The sequence below is a fragment of the Pseudorca crassidens genome, chromosome 2 (genome assembly GCF_039906515.1).
Source record: "Pseudorca crassidens isolate mPseCra1 chromosome 2, mPseCra1.hap1, whole genome shotgun sequence".
Taxonomy (NCBI): domain Eukaryota; kingdom Metazoa; phylum Chordata; class Mammalia; order Artiodactyla; family Delphinidae; genus Pseudorca; species Pseudorca crassidens.
Window position 1 is genome coordinate 7,671,021 of NC_090297.1, and position 18,028 is coordinate 7,689,048.

The window sequence follows — 18,028 nt, forward strand, 5'->3', positions numbered from 1 at the left end:
AATTTTTGTTCAGCGGGTCCCATAAAGGTTTCAGGTTTAATAAAAGAGTATTTCTGTATTTCATTTCTCTTGTGAAAAAACATCTAAAGGAAAAATGACAAAGTTCAAGATTTATTCATTCTGGATGATCTTACCATAACCATTTTTGAAATTTGTCAGGAAAAAAAGAAAAGGAAAATGATGCACATGTACTAAAACTTACACACTGTTCCATGGTTAAAATTAATAAGAGCTTAAAAAAGTCTTCAGCCACTGCTAATCTTTTCTTCCCCCATTGGATGAGGCATAAATAAATAAGTAAAAGAGACATATAATACTTTGGTTTTTCTAATGCTTTATTTTTCAAGGGCTATATGGAGGCAAAGATGGATCCTTTCAAACCTTCTATGGTTTCTCACTGAACAGCCCCCAAAGTGATTATCTTAACAATGAGAAAGGTGATCTTTTGCCTAAAACGATTGACTGTTGTGTGGATTATTTGGGAAATTTGAAGCTTGACCTGTGATTGTCAGCTACATGACATTCTGTATGTTCTGTTGTTACACGGTGACAAGTTGATTCATCAGAGCCCTTGACTTTCGTGGGTCTGCAGGTCCCTGCAGCAGCCGTCCTTCCTGGTGCCGTACATGCTGTGTAGGAATCTCCCATACGGCTTTATTCAAGAACTGGTGAGAACCACTCACCAGGATGAAGAAGTGTTCAAGCAGGTAAGGTTTTGTGCGTTTGCTACTGAAACTGCTGGATTAGGAGCTTCCCTGCCGAGCTAGATTTCTAAAGACACCATATATTGAAAACTTTGGTTCCTGAATTTGAACACGCGCATGTCATTTGCTCAGAGAGAGCTCCCCGAGATTCCTGTCCTGAGGAAATCAGATTGACAGCTGCATTGTTCAAATCATGTGTACATTTCAACTAATCAGTCAAGCATCAGGTATTTTAAACATGGTCTGTGCTAAATGTTTTGGGATAGTAGAAGAAATATAAGGCCCTGTCTTTGATTTTAAGAAGCTCTTAACACACTACCAAGAGGTAGCATAAGACGTGATATACATTTGCCAGATAAGTAGTGTTGAAAATTAGTTCTCTGAGTTTACAAAAAGGAGATTAATAAATCAAAGACCAAATTAGCTCAGCTGCAGTTTGCAGGTCACATAAAACCATTGTCTTCTCACCACTAGACCGGGAATGAAGTCTCAGATCTTACTGATTACTTCATTCATTAAGTATCCATACATTTTTGATATCCCATTGTGTAAAGGCAAGTGAAAATGCAGATATGTAATATTTAATAATAAAGCTTAATAATAATAATAACAACTAAAAAAGTTAGTCTTAAAGATTTCTTCCAAGGTAAAACCTTGGCATGAATTTTGATTACTGTTCTGTGGCCTGTGTTATAAAGTAAGCACTTTGCCACAACAACTTTAACACAGCTGTTTCCCATGAGGAAAGGATGCTAATGACATTTTCTTACAATTTGTTGTATGATAATCTCTTTTTTTGTTTCTAGAAAGAATAATAGAGGCAATAGCTACAAATGATATGATTCCTTTTAATCTGTTTTTTTAAAAACTCTGTTTGTTTTTTTATTTATGGCTGCTTTGGGTCTTCGTTGCTACGCACGGACTTTCTCTAATTTTGGCGAACGGGGGCTACTCTTCATTGCGGTGCGCAGGCTTCTCATTGCAGTGGCTTCTTTTGTTGCGGAGCATTGGCTCTAGGCATGCGGGCTTCAGTAGTTGCAGCACACGGGCTTCAATAGTTGCAGTGCGTGGGCTCAGTAGTTGTGGCTCATGGGCTCTAGAGTGCAGTCTCAGTAGGTGTGGCGCATGGGCTTAGTTGCTCTGCGGCATGTGAGATCTTCCTGGACCAGGGCTCGAACCCGTGTCCCCTGCATTGGCAGGCAGATTCTTAACCACTGCGCCACCAGGGAGATCCCTAATCTGTTTTTATACCTAATACTATTTTTAACTGTTCATATTGAGGCCTTTGAATTCTCAGAAACTGTGTTTTCAGCAGTTTTCAAAATATTAGTGAAAGAAGCATCCAGGAGTGAAAATCCCAGTCAGTGTTGTGTATTCTGTATTTGGAATTTATCAACTGCTCATCTTAGATGATGGTCTTACTGACTTATAGGAATATTTTAGGCATTATAGTGAGCTTTTCTTCTCTAGAAAATTAAGTGAACTCTGATGAAAATATATAACTGTCTTGTAAGGTTTAAGTGATACATTATATTATATGTGTAATATACATAAAGTAGAATACTTCTACTCAAAAAGACATCACTTGAGGAACCAGAGTAGCTTTACCTGTATGAAAGCCTGGAGATCAGCTAAAAAAGTATGTTATGCCTATTTTATTCATAAAGAAACTTACATAGAGGCTATGAAATGACCTCTATGTGTGTTTTTTTGTTTTTATATTTTAAATTTATTTATTTCACCTTATTTATTTTTTGGCTGCGTTAGGTCTTCGTTGCTGTGCGTGGGCTTTCTCTAGTTGCTGCCAGTGGGAGCTACTCTTCGTTGTGGTGCGCGGGCTTCTCTGCGGTGGCTTCTCTTGTTGTGGAGCATGGGCTTTAGGCACACGGGCTTCAGTAGTTGTGGAGCACAGGCTTCAGTAGTTGTGGTGCACGGGCTTTGGTGCTCCACAGCATGTGGGATCCTCCCGGACCAGGGCTCGAACCTGTGTCCGCTGCGTTGTCAGGCGGACTCCGAACCACTGCGCCACCAGGGAAGCCCTATCTGTTTATTTTTAATCACAGAATTCTGATCCCTTGTCTTTTCTTACGTGTCACCATGTTTCCTCAAGAGAAATGATGAGTGCAGTGGAGTTGCTGAACTGAAAAACAGCGTTTTACCTTTTGTCTTAATAATGTGGCAGATTTGAATGATTAAACCTTTTGAGAGAAATTTCAGTCTTCCTTTAATTAAAGTTTGAGATGTTCATAGATAAATAAACAGCAATAAATAGTAGTTAGAATTTAGAATTGGAGATGAACACTTGGAGCATTTTTTATCGGTGCTGGGAGGTATTTATTTGAAAATAAAATTATTTTAAAAACGTGTAAGTCACACAAACAGTATAATGTTCGATATTTGAAAAGTATTACGTTTAGTAATATTTTGTCTGCTTATTATAATTTAAACCCTACTTGCAAAAGAGGATAACTCTAAAGAAGTTTTACTTTATAGCGTTCCTGAAAAAAATGCTTAAGAGATTTTTCTAGATGATCAACTGTGAAATTTATCTCTTGGTGATTCTGGAACTACTGTTTTTCCCTCGATTGCAGTTTGGGCATTTCCCACCCCTACACCTAAGCATCTCCTCTCCATTTTTAGCTAGCTTACGAAAGCACATTACTTCTACCCTGATTGCTTGGGTTGCGAGAACTAGAAGGATCTCTTCAAGAGCTGTGTTGATATCTCAAGACACTCTAATACACTTTGTAATGCAGGGCACCTTTTTAATACTGTGCTCCTTAAATGACAAAGGTGTTCCATACAATGGGATGAAATTAGTAGGAAAGAGAATTTTTCAGGTTTTCTAGTAGCTTTTTAGAACACTCCCTTTTTCAACTTGTTGGCATTCAGACTGTCAGCTGTTGTTTACAACATTCTCAGCTTAATGTTATTAGTCTTGAATCCCAACCAACTCCCTAAATGTGCTGCTCAGTGAGTACACTGTGAAATTTAAACATGAGCTGTGCTGAGCAGATTCTGCAGTGTTCCTGTGCCCTGATATTAATGGTGAGCTTGTAAACGTAAATTTGAGTGCCCTTAGGCCCTGACATCAGGTTGTTGTACTAATCACACCACATATGGAGGTAAGGCATCCTGATGAAGTTTTCTTTTTCAGTTTCAACATTTACCAGCCATCTCTTTGTTCTACATAATTCAAGTTAAGATACTAATAATATCCATTATTGGTCTATTTTTTTTGTTCTCTTCGAAGTAAACGAGGAAAGATGGAAAGAATTAAAGGTGTAGGTGTAGGGGTGGCAACAAAAAATTTCTTAAAACGTTAATAGAATTGAGCAGATATTGGAACATTTAGTCCAATTTCTTTACAGGTTATAGGTGCTTGGTAATCAGAAACATACTCGTTGCTGTGATATGCAGGTTAGAGTAATTTATTTGATTAGAGCAAGGAGCCCGGGAGAGTCCTGCAGCAGGCTCCACGTCTGTGAGTTTCTGTTGAATCACGGGGAGTCTTGTCAGAGTTTTAGGGTTCACCAAAACCTATTACTTCTGGAGAATTCAGCTGCCTTACTTTACGGTCAGCCTTGTGAAAGGACAAAGCAACACGCTGTGGCTGGATTCTAGGCTCCTGTGTATGCAAAACAGCTTTTCCTTGGGCAAGCAGTGCAAATGCCTGGACTTTGCAGATTCGGCACTTTATTTGACATGCCTCCTGTTCTTAAATTTTCTGTAACTTATATTTCTGATTTTTTTTTCTTGTAGATCTTTATCCCCATTTTACAAGGCCTGGCTCTCGCTGCCAAAGAGTGCTCCCTCGACAGCGACTACTTTAAATACCCCCTCATGGTAAAACTTTATTCTTTTCCTTGTAACACATTCAGCAGATGTTTTTCTTCCAGATGATTTTAACATACACTTTTCTTTCAGGTCCATGATCAACCTTGTTTTCAAACTTAAAACATGAAATCATTGTGTTGGCCATGCAGAGTGTTTGGTGTGCAGTGAGATGCATCAGTGAAGACAGTTAGCAGCGCGGTACATATTTCACCATCCGAGCCTTAGACAGGAGTCAGTGATACAGTCATTAAAATGTACTTTGCCTTATTCTATAGCTTATGAAAACAATAATCATTGGTGGTCTCCTTCTTGATTGTCCTAGCAATGAGCATACCATATTTGGGGTGAAATTTTGTTAATTTAAAACAAAACAAAACAAAAAAAAGAACTGTGACAGATGCAAATAAAGAAGGCAGAGTTAGATTAAGAAAAGGAATACAATTTTGTCTTTACCTAGTGACTTTGCACAGAAAACTGCACAGTGCTTTTCTTGTTCATCTTCCCCGTTTCCTGAGGCTGTACACCTCACTTCAGGCTTTACTTGGAAAACACAAATTTGCTCAGCTCCTCCAGGCACTTAGAGGAAGCATAAATTGTGAACAGAACTATTGGCTAGATTCTCACCAAGGGTCTTCAGAGTTGTGAAAATATTGGAACCAGAAAGAAAATAAGAGGCTGTTTTCTTCTCTGACCTTGCTGCTTTAAAATTTTGGGAGAAAAATACTTTGAAGTATTACTGAATATTTTTCATTCTAAAAGTATGAAGGAAAAATATCAAAACATGAAATTAGTTGACTCTGTATAAACACGACCTTGTGTAAATTGAAGCCTTGGTTAAATTGATGTTTTGCTGCCCATGTTCCTTTTACTCATTCTGCTAACTTGATTCCATCTTACCATTAATTCACTGCTTCCTGAGCGCCTCAAGTGTGACACACACAGAGGACCCAGGAGCTCATGAGATAAGGTGCCTCTCCTCAAGGCAAAAATCAAGACCACAACGATACAGTCAGATAATTACAATCAGTGCAAACACAGAGGTGTATTTATCTGTTTCAGAAAATCAAAACTGAGCTAAAAGGCTAAATATTAAAGTTAAACATTAAAACATTAATTAATGTTTTAAACATTAAAGCCAGTTAGATAGAAGGTGAAGCAGGAAGTCTTAGTTTTAAAAATAATTTTGAATGAATTTATGTCGGGGTTCTTCCTAGTGCACATGTTATTCCCACTCCTAATGAAATTCTATTAATCCTTGTACATTGTTCTGTCTTTGGCACATAAAAAGAAGTGGAAAAATCTGATTATTTGAGTTCAGTGATGAAATCTCTTAGTGTACATTAATTATCACTGTATTATATAAATATTCCCTCCTGGAATTGTTGGCCTTTCTCTTGTGGTTTGAATTAGCTTGATGATTCAGTAAGGAGCTTTTAGTGTCAGATATCAACAAAGTGTTCTTCTGGGTCAAAAGACAAAGGCCTCCATTATGATAGACAATAGTTTTATTTTGTACCATTATTGATGCTTGTGCAGCAAAGGGAGTGCACTGAGAGAAAGGGCAATAATTTAAGGCAGGAAGCGGAAGACCGTTGGAGCTAAAATCAGAAAGAAGCATGATTATCCTCTAGGCCAGTGGATCCCAACTTTGCCATACCTTGGAATCACCTGGGGATCTGTAGAAAGTACCTCTGCCTGGCTCTCCAAAGCTGTGACTTAATTCGTTGAGGATGTGGTGAGGGCGTGGCCTGGCATGGGGCTTTCAGAGGCTGCCCAGGTGATCCTAATGTGCAGCTGAGTTTGGGAGCCCTGGTGCTGAGCAGGGAGAATGTTTCCTTCTCAGTGGCTCTCTGAGCCTCAGCGGCTTCTCAGTTGTGTCAGTGCCTGAATGCATGGACTCAAAAGCTTCCAGCAGCTGTTTTAGCAACTCCCATAGCAACATCCAAATCACAGAGGAAATTAAATTCACTGTTAAAATAGTGCTTGACTGTATTACCATGGCCATGGTAAACGCTTTTTATGTGCCTAAGAACTATATTTCCTGATTGTCTTAACTCGAGAACGATTGGAGCGCCGATGGAAAACTTTGAGGTTCTCAAAAAACCAGGGATCTTGAAACCAAGGAATACTTTTAAATATACTTTGAATTTGGTCGCTTATTAAATTTTAATTATTTATAGTCCTGTTTGATACTGGCGAGACTAGCCATCTCAAGTTTATGAAGCATATCTTTCTGGTATAGAAAGATGTTAAATGAAAAAATCATTTATTGTAAGAATACACTCATTTACCTCTGTGTGTATATGTACAAAAATATGTCTAGAAAGCTCTTGGGCAAAATATCAATAGAGGTTAATGAGGGTGAAGTTTATGAGCGACTTGTAGTTTCATTTTATATTTCTGTTTTATCGGAAGTTTTTTACAACGCACATGTACTAGTTTATTCATCAGAAAAGCAGTGAAGCTATTTGTGCTTTGTTGGGAATGCATACCTGTTTATAGCAGCATTAAAGCTATGTCTTGATGTTACCCATGGTGGTCAGTTTAGGATGAAATACATTTAAATGACCCTTTCTGATCTTGTTTCTAGGCTTTAGGTGAGCTCTGTGAAACCAAGTTTGGAAAGACACACCCTGTGTGCAATTTGGTAAGTGCCACCCTAATGGACTTGCACATTTTCAGTGAACATGTAACACAGAAGATATTCCTTAAGTAACAGTATCTGAAAAATGTCTCTTGGAGGACGTTGAGATGCAGGTGTGAGTAATACATGTGGGTGGCTCTCAACTGTTACATTGTTGTCACCTGCGTTATTTCCGGGAATGACATTATTCACTTCTCTTTTGTGATTTTCGGGAGGTAAGTATTGTACAGCTAGTACAACAGGTCCTATTGGAAACGTTTCCTTGAGTCCTTTGGTGGTATAGGAATACTTCATTTGCATGATATCAAATATTATCATGAAACATGGAAATTAAAAGTATATCTTGTAAAAATGTAGCGGACCTGGAGGGCTTTCCTTCATCTGAAATGAGAAAAAGTGGACAGGCGTCCTGACATATTTGTGACCTTGTGTTTTTTGATGTTAAGTGTCAGCCATTTTGCTGGTGGCTAAGGACCAGCTGAACAGGTCACCTGCCGAGAATTCTTTTTGTCTCATTTTTACATCACTTGCTGATTTAGCAGCTTGACTTGCCTCTTCTGTTTTTTCCTAGGTTGCTTCTTTGCCTTTGTGGTTGCCTAAATCATTAAGCCCTGGCTCTGGGCGGGAGCTGCAGAGACTCTCGTACTTGGGGGCTTTCTTTAGCTTCTCAGTCTTTGCAGAAGATGATGTAAGTACAGCGGCCCTTTGCACTTTGCTGCTCTTATGTTCAGATTCTTCCCCAAATGTATATTATACGTTGAATTTTTGCTTTCTCTTTCCAGGCAAAAGTGGTTGAAAAATATTTCTCAGGGCCTGCCATTACCCTGGAAAACACTCGTGTGGTGAGCCAATCACTGCAGCATTACTTGGAGCTGGGAAGGGTAGGTGTTGAGAAAATGAATCCAAAGGATGAATGTGTTTTCAGTTCTGAAAGTTAAAAGCAGCACAATTATAGGCTCATTATAGTGTGATTAAGGTAATTGGGCCCCTGTCCTGGAAAGGAAATAGCAAAGGCTATTTTATTAAAACTATAACTACTCCCCTCTTCCACGCCACATTCTGCTTTCGTGCTGATCATCTTGATACAGTTGAATACGGACTTTTCTTCTATCCTTGTAGTCAGGTTCTTCTAAAATGAGTGGACGTGGGAGAGGAGAAAAAGTGGGAAGGAGTTTAGCTTTTCGTAAAGTCAAAAAGGAATAATTTCTTAAACAAAGTTTTAATTTTTTTCTTCCCTTATAAAATAAATTTCAGCAAGAGCTTTTCAAGATTCTGCATAGTATTTTGTTAAACGGAGAAACCCGGGAGGCTGCTCTTGGTTACATGGCAGCTGTCGTCAATGCCAATATGAAGAAAGCACAGATGCAGGTAGGATTCCTGAAGACTGCTTTTACTTATTCATTAAATTCATTCATCTAAGTCATATTTATTCAGAACCTACCAGACATTGTGCTAGGAAATGGAGATACAGTGTTGAACAAGATAGACAAGCTTCCTGCCTTTGTGGAGCTTATGTTCTATAGGGTAGATGAGTAGACGTGTAAATGTTTAATTCTAGAATCGATGAAGCCAGTGACGCAAGGTAGAGGACTTGAAAGTAACCATGGAGGCACCAGAAGGAAGGCATGGGAGTGTCCAAGGAGGAGACATTTGATCAGAGGCCTGACTGATAAGAAAGAGCCAGCCATCACAAGGCTGAGAAAAGAACTTTCTAGATACGTGTGAAACACGAAGGTGGGAGTGAACCAGCTTTGGAACGAGCCCCACGTGCAGGCTTTCATGGCTGGAGGATAGTGAACAGGAAGGAAACAGGCGGGTCATGGGCTGGAGGGGTGGGCAGAGGCTCCATCAGGTTGAGCTGATGTTGTAAGAAGTGTCATGAGGAGCCACTGGAGGGTTTTCGGGAAGGAAATCACCAAGTCTGCTGTGTGGAGGATGGGCTAATGGGAGGAGGGGGTACAGGAGCCAACCCGAGGAGACCAGGTACAAGGTGCGGTGTTCCTGATGAGGGAGGCTGGTGGCTGGGACCACTTCACCGGCATGGAAAAGTTAAAAGGGCATCCTTGCTATATTATTATTATTAATAAATTTATTTATTTTTGGCTGCATTGGGTCTTTGTTGCTGCACGTGGGCTTTTCTCTAGTTGCGGTGAGCGGGCGCTGCTCTTCCTTGCGGTGCGCGGGCTTCTCATTGCGGTGGCTTCTCTTGTTGCGGAGCACGGCCTCCAGGCGTGTGGGCTCAGTAGTTGTGACACATGGGCTTAGTTACTCCACGGCATGTGGGATCTTCCCGGACCAGGACTCAAACCCGTGTCCCCTGCATTGGCAGGCGGATTCTCAACCACTGCGCCACCAGGGAAGCTCCCTTGCTATATTATTACTGAGCGATGTGACATTTCTACTCAGAAGAAAAAGCAGAGAGAAGAGCACGGACGTGGTATTAGACTGCCTGGATTTCCAACTGGGGTTCCACTGTTTGCCGGCAGTAGGACGTAGACAGTTGCTTCTCTGTGACTCCATTTCCTTGTTGCCAAGTGGGGATAATAATAGTACCTGACTCGTGGACTTAGTGTATATAAAGCTGTTAGAATCACCCAGTACGTGGTGAGCACTCCACCGATGTTAACTATCTTTATTAGAATTATGGTCTTTTTTTTTGGCTGTGCCACACGGTTTGCAGGATCCCCAGCCAGGGATTGAACCCAGGCCCTGGGCAGTGAAAGCACGGCGTCCCAACCACTGGACCTCCAGGGAATTCCCAGAATTGTTGTATTCTTAGAGCAGGATTATGCTATCGCTGTCAGCCAGAGAAGCTGTTAGTCAAGTGGTAACTGTGAAACGAGTTGTTCCGATGCTTCTGAGGGGAAATAAAGAAGAGAAAGGAAATAGCATTTATTGCATTTCTGCTTACTGATTTTGAGGATCTTAGGCAAATCACTTAAATTCTCTGAGCCTTAGTTTCCTCCTCTGTAAAATGTGAATAACAGTGTCATTCAATTCTAAGGGCTGTTGTGGAGATTCAGTGAGAGAAAACCCTTCACGTATGGTTAACACTCAACAAATCGCACCTGCCAGTAGAGTGACGATGGTGGTGCTATAGGTGTCCCCTCGCTGACTTCAGGATGAAAGTTTGCTCTCCTTTCTGTACGCTTTTGCCAAAATTTCTGTTCAGATCATGATTTTAAATACTTTTCTCTTTCACAGACGGATGATAGATTGGTATCTACGGACGGATTGATGCTGAATTTCCTTTGGGTGCTGCAGCAGCTAAGCACAAAGATCAAGTTAGAGACGGTCGACCCCACGTACATATTCCACCCGAGGTGTCGGATTACTCTTCCCAGCGATGAGACGAGAGTGAATGCAACGATGGAGGACGTGAATGACTGGCTGACTGAACTTTGTGAGTGACATGTTCATTAGGTCGTTAAAAGCTGCCCTTCTTTTATTATTTTTTTTTGGTTGCCCCACGTGGCACGTGGGATCTTAGTTCCCAGACCAGGGATCGAACCCACGCCCCCTGCATCAGAAGCATGGAGTTGTAACCACTGGACCACCAGGGAAGCAGTTCTTCTATTTTCTTTTAATTACAAAAAGTAGAGTAGATACGCATTCTAACAGAAGGACCCATTTGGACTCAGCATCATCCCACAGTGTGAATCTGACACCAGCTACAGCGTCCCTGTCTGTCACCTCCCAGCGTCCCACCCCCATCCCTGGGGCTCCCTCTTGCCCTGTTCCTGTTCTCCATCATCAGTGCCAGTTTTCATTGACTCCTCTCCCCCTAAAGCTGCTGCATCAGACGGTTATAGGATTATCAGGAGGAGAACTTTAATAAACATCTTAATAGCAACGCTACTGTCTTACTCGTTAAATATAAGGAGACTGAGGCTCCAGAAAGTGCCCAGCTCGCCTAGCCTGTCAATCAGCGAGTTGCAGCTGCGGCTCAGGTGTGCTGAGCCGAGCCCAGGGCTCTGTCTGCTCCACCACACTCCCTGATCTGGGTCCATCCTTCCCGGTGTTTAGTTCGGTTCCACTTTTTCTTACTTGGCAGTAGTGAGGGAAGCAACCTAATTCTTTAGGGAATTTCTGTTCCTCTCAGGCGACCTGATTTCTGATAAGCCAGGCTCCAGAATTAGGATCTGGGCTCCTGGGGCCAGGCCAGCCCGGGTTGGGGGTAGTTAGAGGGTTTGTGGAGAAGGTCAAGGGGGTCCCCTAAAGAACAGGCTGCCCAGAGGACGGCTGGAGCTAAGGAAGACGCTTTCTGAGGAAGGGCCCTTCCAGAGGGAGGGCCCGTAGGAGAGGAAGAAGAGAGCCTACCCTGCTTGACCACAGCTGCTTTCCCCGCTAAACGCAGTCGTGACAGAGAGGTAGAGGGGCAGAGGGAGAGAATGCAAAGCAGTATAGATGGAGAAGGCAGAAGAGAAGGAAAGACACAGGCAAAGGGAAGCTTGTGACGAATAAAATGTATCTGAGAGACCGGTGATCAGGAAAACAGAAAAGTAGAAATCCAAGAGAAATGGGTACATATTTTATGTTGCAAAATACTGGGTTTGAAAGTGATTCCTGAGTGAAGGAAAATAATGACTTTCTGGGCTTCCCTGGTGGCTCAGTGGTTGAGAGTCCGCCTGCCGATGCAGGGGGCACGGGTTCGTACCCCGGTCCAGGAACATCCCATATGCCGCGGAGCGGCTGGGCCCCTGAGCCATGGCCGCTGAGCCTGCACGTCCGGAGCCTGTGCTCTACAACAGGAGAGGCCACGACAGTGAGAGGCCCGCGTACCGCAAAAAAAAAAAAAAAAAAGACTTTTCTGCTTTTCCATTTCTTTGTTTTGTTACAATCCCTGAGAATCTGTCAGTACTGGGAATGCTATTCATTCACCCAAGTGAGCCACATCCAGCTTATGTGGAGGGGTGGTTCTCGGCTGCACCAGGTGAGAAATTAGAGTTTACAGAGTCTAGGAAAAATAGAAAAATTTATTTTGTTTGGATGCTAATGACTCCTCACAAATTGTTACTACCTCTCTAGAAATACATTTATGAGCTAGAGATATGCAATAAAAATTAATACAATAAAAAAAGAAGGGCTTCCCTGGTGGCGCAGTGGTTGAGAGTCCGCTTGCCGATGCAGGGGACGCGGGTTTGTGCCCCGGTCCGGGAGGATCCCACATGCTGCGGAGCGGCTGGGCCCATGAGCCATGGCCGCTGAGCCTGCGTGTCCGGAGCCTGTGCCCCGCAACGGGAGAGGCCACAGCAGTGAGAGGCCTGCGTATCGCAAAAAAAAAAAAAAAAGAAGTTCTCTTTTGGATTAGCCAACATCAAATAGATACGTAGAACAAATGGGAGGAAATGTGGTGTTCTGGGTTTAAATATGTATGTGTATACAATAGAAATGATAGCAATGACTTAGTTATTATGTAGGTTTTATATATGCCAGTTAAAATTCTCATGAAATCTCTCATAGATCTTGACGAATTGATGGAATAAAAATACGAATATTTTGAAGGTGTTATGATTATGGATCTTTTTCTCTGTATTATAAAGCACGTTATTAAAGCAACTATACTTCAATTTAAAAAATTTTAAGGGGTTTCCCTGGTGGCGCAGTGGTTGAGAATCTGCCTGCTAATGCAGGGGACACGGGTTCGAGCCCTGGTCTGGGAGGATCCCACATGCCGCGGAGCAACTAGGCCCGTGAGCCACAACTACTGAGCCTGCGCGTCTGGAGCCTGTGCTCCTCAACAAGAGAGGCCGCGATAGTGAGAGGCCCGTGCACCGCGATGACGAGTGGCCCCTGCTTGCCACAACTAGAGAAAGCCCTCGCACAGAAACGAAGACCCAACACAGCAAAAATTAATTAATTAATAAACTCCTAAAAAAAAAATTTTTTTAAACATGTTACTTAATGACGAACATAAAAACCATATGACATTTAGTTTTAAACATTATAAAATTATTTATGGAGTAATGTAGAGATTCCGTCCTTCCCTGGCACGAAAAAGCCGAACAGAGGATTTGACCCAGCCATAAAAGAGAGAGAAATTTTTAATGATTTAAGAAATGGAAAATATCATCAGAGATTATATATATATATCTTAATATATAAACATACTTTTTATAGAGGGAGAGAAAATGAATATGTAAAATAAAAGAATGGGAGAAAATATGTCACATAATTGATAAAATCATATTCAAAATGCAGAACTGTTATAAATGTGTAAGACCAAAACTAAATTCTACCAAGAAACAGTTGTCTTTCGCTTGGGGGAACAATATAAGCAGTATATGTCAAATAAAATACACTTGTAGGGGAAATATACATATTTGTAGGAATTAGGTACAAATTGAAAGAAATTCAAATTAACGTTCTGTAACTACAAATTATTCAAAAACAGAGTGATAAGGTAGAATATAAGTTTGTAAATAAATAGATGGCATTTTATCAATTAATTTAGTCTATCTAAAGTGAATTCTGGTGATTCATAACAAAAATCTGTAATACTGTCTTTCTCAATAATTCCACTTCCCAGAATATGCTCGCAAAGCTGGCAACGGAGAGGGGGTGAGGGAGTAACTTGTTATACATAGATCCTCCCAGCACTGTTTCTAATAGAGGAAAATTAGAAACAACAAATATGTCCAACAGTAGGGAAATGGCTGTGGAATCTGTAGCTTATTTACATAATCTAATACCATTTTGAGGTTTAACAATGATGTTTGAATAGTAGAAATGATTCTATAAAATACACCAGGAAGACACATCACGGAAGATTGTTGGTGTACATTTGTATAAACATTTAATTAGATGGGGCAGAGTACCTGATCATACATGGAGCTCAGAGGAATTCTGTTTTTCTTATAACATTACCTAAGCCTAATTTTTTTAGTATAAATTTATTTATTTATTTTGGCTGCTTTGGGTCTTCGCTGTTGCGCATGGGCTTTCTCTAGTTGCGGCGAGCGGGGGCTACTCTTCGTTGCAGTGCGCGGGCTTCTCACTGCAGTGGCTTCTCTTGTTGCAGAGCATGGGCTCTAGGCGCACAGGCTTCAGTAGTTGTGGCACGTGGGCTCAGTAGTTGTGGCTTGCGGTGTCTAGAGCACAGGCTCAGTAGTTGTGGCACACGAGCTTAGTTGCTCCTCAGCATGTGGGATCTTCCTGGACCAGGGATCAAACCCGTGTCCCCTGCCTTGGCAGGCGGATTCTTAACCACTGTACCACCAGGGAAGTCCCATTAATTCTAATTTTTTAAAAGTGTCCTTGGGGACTTCCCTAGTGGCACAGTGGTTGAGAGTCCGCCTGCCGATGCAGGGGACGTGGGTTCCTGCCCCGGTCCCGGAAGATCCCACATGCCGTGGAGCGGCTGGGCCCGTGAGCCATGGCCGCTGAGCCTTGCGCGTCCAGAGCCTGTGCTCCCCAACGGGAGAGGCCACAACAGTGAGAGGCCTGAGTACCACACACACACACAAAAAAGTGTCCTTAAACTTCTTGAAAATACAAGTGTAATTTTGTCTTCTTAATTGTGCTTTTCCTCTGATATAGTCATGTGATAGATTTTATTTCGGGGATTTTGTTCTTTTTCCTAGATGGAGATCAATCTCCGTTTTCTGAGCCGAAATTCCCTACGGAATGCTTCTTCCTTACCCTGCACGCCCACCATCTCTCAATTCTGCCGGGTTGCCGACGCTACATCCGCAGACTCCGGGCCATACGGGAGCTCAACAGGTATGTGCATGATGCCATGTCCTGAGGTTGCCTGAGTCACCACTTGTTCTCACAAGCAGGCAGTTCCCTTGTGACCAGTAGATTTGAATGTGACGGGTACATAGGGTACTGCCAGTAGATTTGAATGTGAGGGGTACATAGGGTACTGCCTCTGCTACTACATCCACGTTCCTTGATTGGCCAGAGTTCTTTACATGGTGAAGTGACCCAAACTTTGATTTCTACAGTTCTCAACCCTTGGTATGTGGTTGAGACTTCCATTAACTTTTTCCACTGGGTACCATATTATCAGGAGGCACTTTAAAGGATTTCTTGGGTTCCAGACATACCCCTCTTTCCCTGGACTGTGAAACAGTAACTCTGGTTTCTCTTAATAAACAAGGTCATTTACTCCCACCCACATGTAATTCACTTTTTTTGCACATTGTCCTGTGGCATAAGAAGTCTAAAAGGGCCAGATAGTAGCCTCAGTTTCCTATTCATTAGCACCATTGTTGTTTTTCTTAATCTAAGCATTTCTCCCCATGTACCAGCACCTGCAAACAAAGGTCACAGGAATAGGAGGCAAACATTTTTTTGAACAGGTCATCTGGAATAATAATGGAGTAGCCACTTAACACCATTTGGTCCAGGAGTGGTGTAGTCTGAGTATGATAGAAAATGTGTCATATCTATATCTACCTTGAATTAAAATAGAATCAATCACTTAATAATTCTAATAACTGCCTGGTAGATTTCTTAATATTTTTTTTTCTACATGTAATCATGTTGTCTGTAAATGATGACAGTTTTCTTTCTTTCTCATAATTTTCTTTTTATTATTTTTCTAATTTTAATTATGCTTTATTATTTGACCTACATGCTATTTATGATTGTATTGATTAATTTTAAATTCTTTTCCTTTTTTTTTTTTTAAACCCCACATTTGTTTATTTATTTATTTTTTTGGCTGTGTTGGGTCTTCGTTTCTGTGCGAGGGCTTTCTCTAGTTGTGGCAAGCAGGGGCCACTGTTCATCGCGGTGCACGGGCCTCTCACTATCGTGGCCTCTCTTGTTGCGGAGCACAGGCTCCAGACGCGCAGGCTCAGTAGCTGTGGCTCACGGGCCCAGTTGCTCCGCGGCATGTGGGATCTTCCCAGACCAGGGCTCGAATCCGTGTCCCCTGCATTAGCAGGCAGATTCTCAACCACTGCGCCACCAGGGAAGCCCTCATAATTTTCTTTTTCATGCCTTACTGCCCTGGCTACAATTTCTACTACAGTCTTGAGTAGAAGTATTGATAACTTTATTAAAATTTCTTTCTTATTTCAGTTAATGGGGGGAAGTTTTTTAGACATCCTCTATTATCAGATTAAGGAAATTCCCTTTTAGGTGATTATTTTCTACAAGTTTTTTGTTCTCAACAGGAGTTGAATTTTATTAAAATCTTTTTCCATCTCTGTTGAGGAGATCAGATTTTTTTCCCCTTTATTCTATTAATATGGTTGAATTACATCAACTGGCTTTCTGATATCAAACCAATCTTACATTCTTTTTTAATTATTATTATTATTTTATTTATTTTATTCTTGACTGTGTTGGGTCTTAGTTGTGGCACGTGGGATCTTTGTTGAGGCATGCAGGATCTTTTGTTGCAGTTCCTGGGCTTTCCTCTAGTTGTGGCGTGTAGGTTTTCTCTCTGTAGTTGTGGCGCGCAGGCTCCAGAGTGTGTGAGCTCTCTAGTTCAGGCATGCAGGCTCAGTAGTTGTGGCACGCAGGCTTAGTTGCCCCGTGGCATGTGGGATCTTAGTTCCCTGACCAAGGATCGAACCCGCGTCCCTTGCTTTGGAAGGTGGATTCTTTACCACTGGACCACCAGGGACGTTCCCTTATATTCTTGAAATAAACTCAACTCTATATTATTGCTTTTAAATCTCATTGGATATTCAATTTGAGATGGAGAGGTTTTCCTAGATTATCTGGGTGGACCCAATGTATCACAAGGGTCCTTTTAAGAGGGAGGCAAGAAGGTCAGAGTGAGAAAGGAAAATGTGATGACAGAAGCAGACATCAGAGTGATGTGGGTCCACAAGCCAAGGAATGCAGGCGCCCTCTAGAAGCTGGAAAGGGCAAGGAAACACTCTCCCTAGAGCCTCCAGAAGGAATGCATCCCCTGCTGACCCATTAGGCTCCTGACCTCTGGAACTCTAAGACTATAATTGTGTTGCTGCAAGCCGTTAAGTTTGTGATGATTTGTTACAGCAGCAATAGGAAGCTAATATAACATATTAGCAAATCTTGGTCTTTCTTTTTTCTTCAAATGTGTGCTTTTCCTGCATATGGCTTTGTAATTGGCCCATAAGGACAGTGATTGATCTCACTCCAGTTTCGGTTCTGGAAGCAATGATGTATGATGGGTTGGGACCTAAGGGAAATTGGCATCATCCTGCAATTTGACCATCTGAGCTACAATCACTGCAGGAGCTGCTTCTGCTGTCAAACGAGGCTCAGGGGATTTAGGGATTTGGGTACTTTGGTTCTCCTGAACTCCTCCATTTGAATTCTTGGAGTCCCAGTCTTTGCTCTGACATTTAGATAAGAGATCCAGTGAGGTTATGGATTCAGTCTATGTTATAACTTGGTGCTTTATAGGACCAGACTCTGCTTCTTTATGGTCGTCTTAGAAACTCCCTGACTCATTGGCTTGTTCTTGAGGCGAGATTTTAAAATCTGGAGCCTGTCATTTTCTTCTGTGAGCTTTCCAGCATAGTTACAAGTAGTCACACCATCTCTTCACTCCAGGAGGTCACTGGTGATCGTTTATGCAGCTGTTTTTCCACTGAGAACCTGGGCTACCAGTTTTATGCCCTCACATGCTAACTGAATCTTCACTGCTTTCTTTTTTTTTTTTTTTTTAGTATTTATTTTTATTTATTTATTTTGGCTGCACCGGGTCTTAGTTGTGGCACACGGGATCTTAGTTGCGGCATGCGGGATCTAGTTCCCCAACCACGGATCGAACCCAGGCCCCATGCATTGGGAGCATGGAGTCTTACCCACTGGACCACTGGAAGTCCCCTTCACCACTTTCAAACCAGCCCAGTCGAAGAACTAATCCCAAAGGCCCATTTTTCTGAAGGAC

General features: G+C 41.8%; 1 protein-coding gene across 5 annotated transcripts in view; it reads left to right on the top strand.

Annotated features, from left to right (window-relative positions):
- Positions 1–18,028, top strand: part of UBE4B (ubiquitination factor E4B) — a 107,790-nt gene that overhangs the window by 55,734 nt on the left and 34,028 nt on the right. For all 5 annotated transcript variants that reach the window (XM_067719795.1, XM_067719765.1, XM_067719774.1 and 2 more), the window contains 8 exons: positions 593–707; positions 4,467–4,550; positions 7,132–7,188; positions 7,757–7,873; positions 7,968–8,066; positions 8,440–8,553; positions 10,390–10,588; positions 14,769–14,907. In XM_067719795.1, coding sequence (XP_067575896.1) covers positions 593–707; positions 4,467–4,550; positions 7,132–7,188; positions 7,757–7,873; positions 7,968–8,066; positions 8,440–8,553; positions 10,390–10,588; positions 14,769–14,907 — 924 coding nt within the window. The remainder of the gene's footprint in view (positions 1–592; positions 708–4,466; positions 4,551–7,131; positions 7,189–7,756; positions 7,874–7,967; positions 8,067–8,439; positions 8,554–10,389; positions 10,589–14,768; positions 14,908–18,028) is intronic.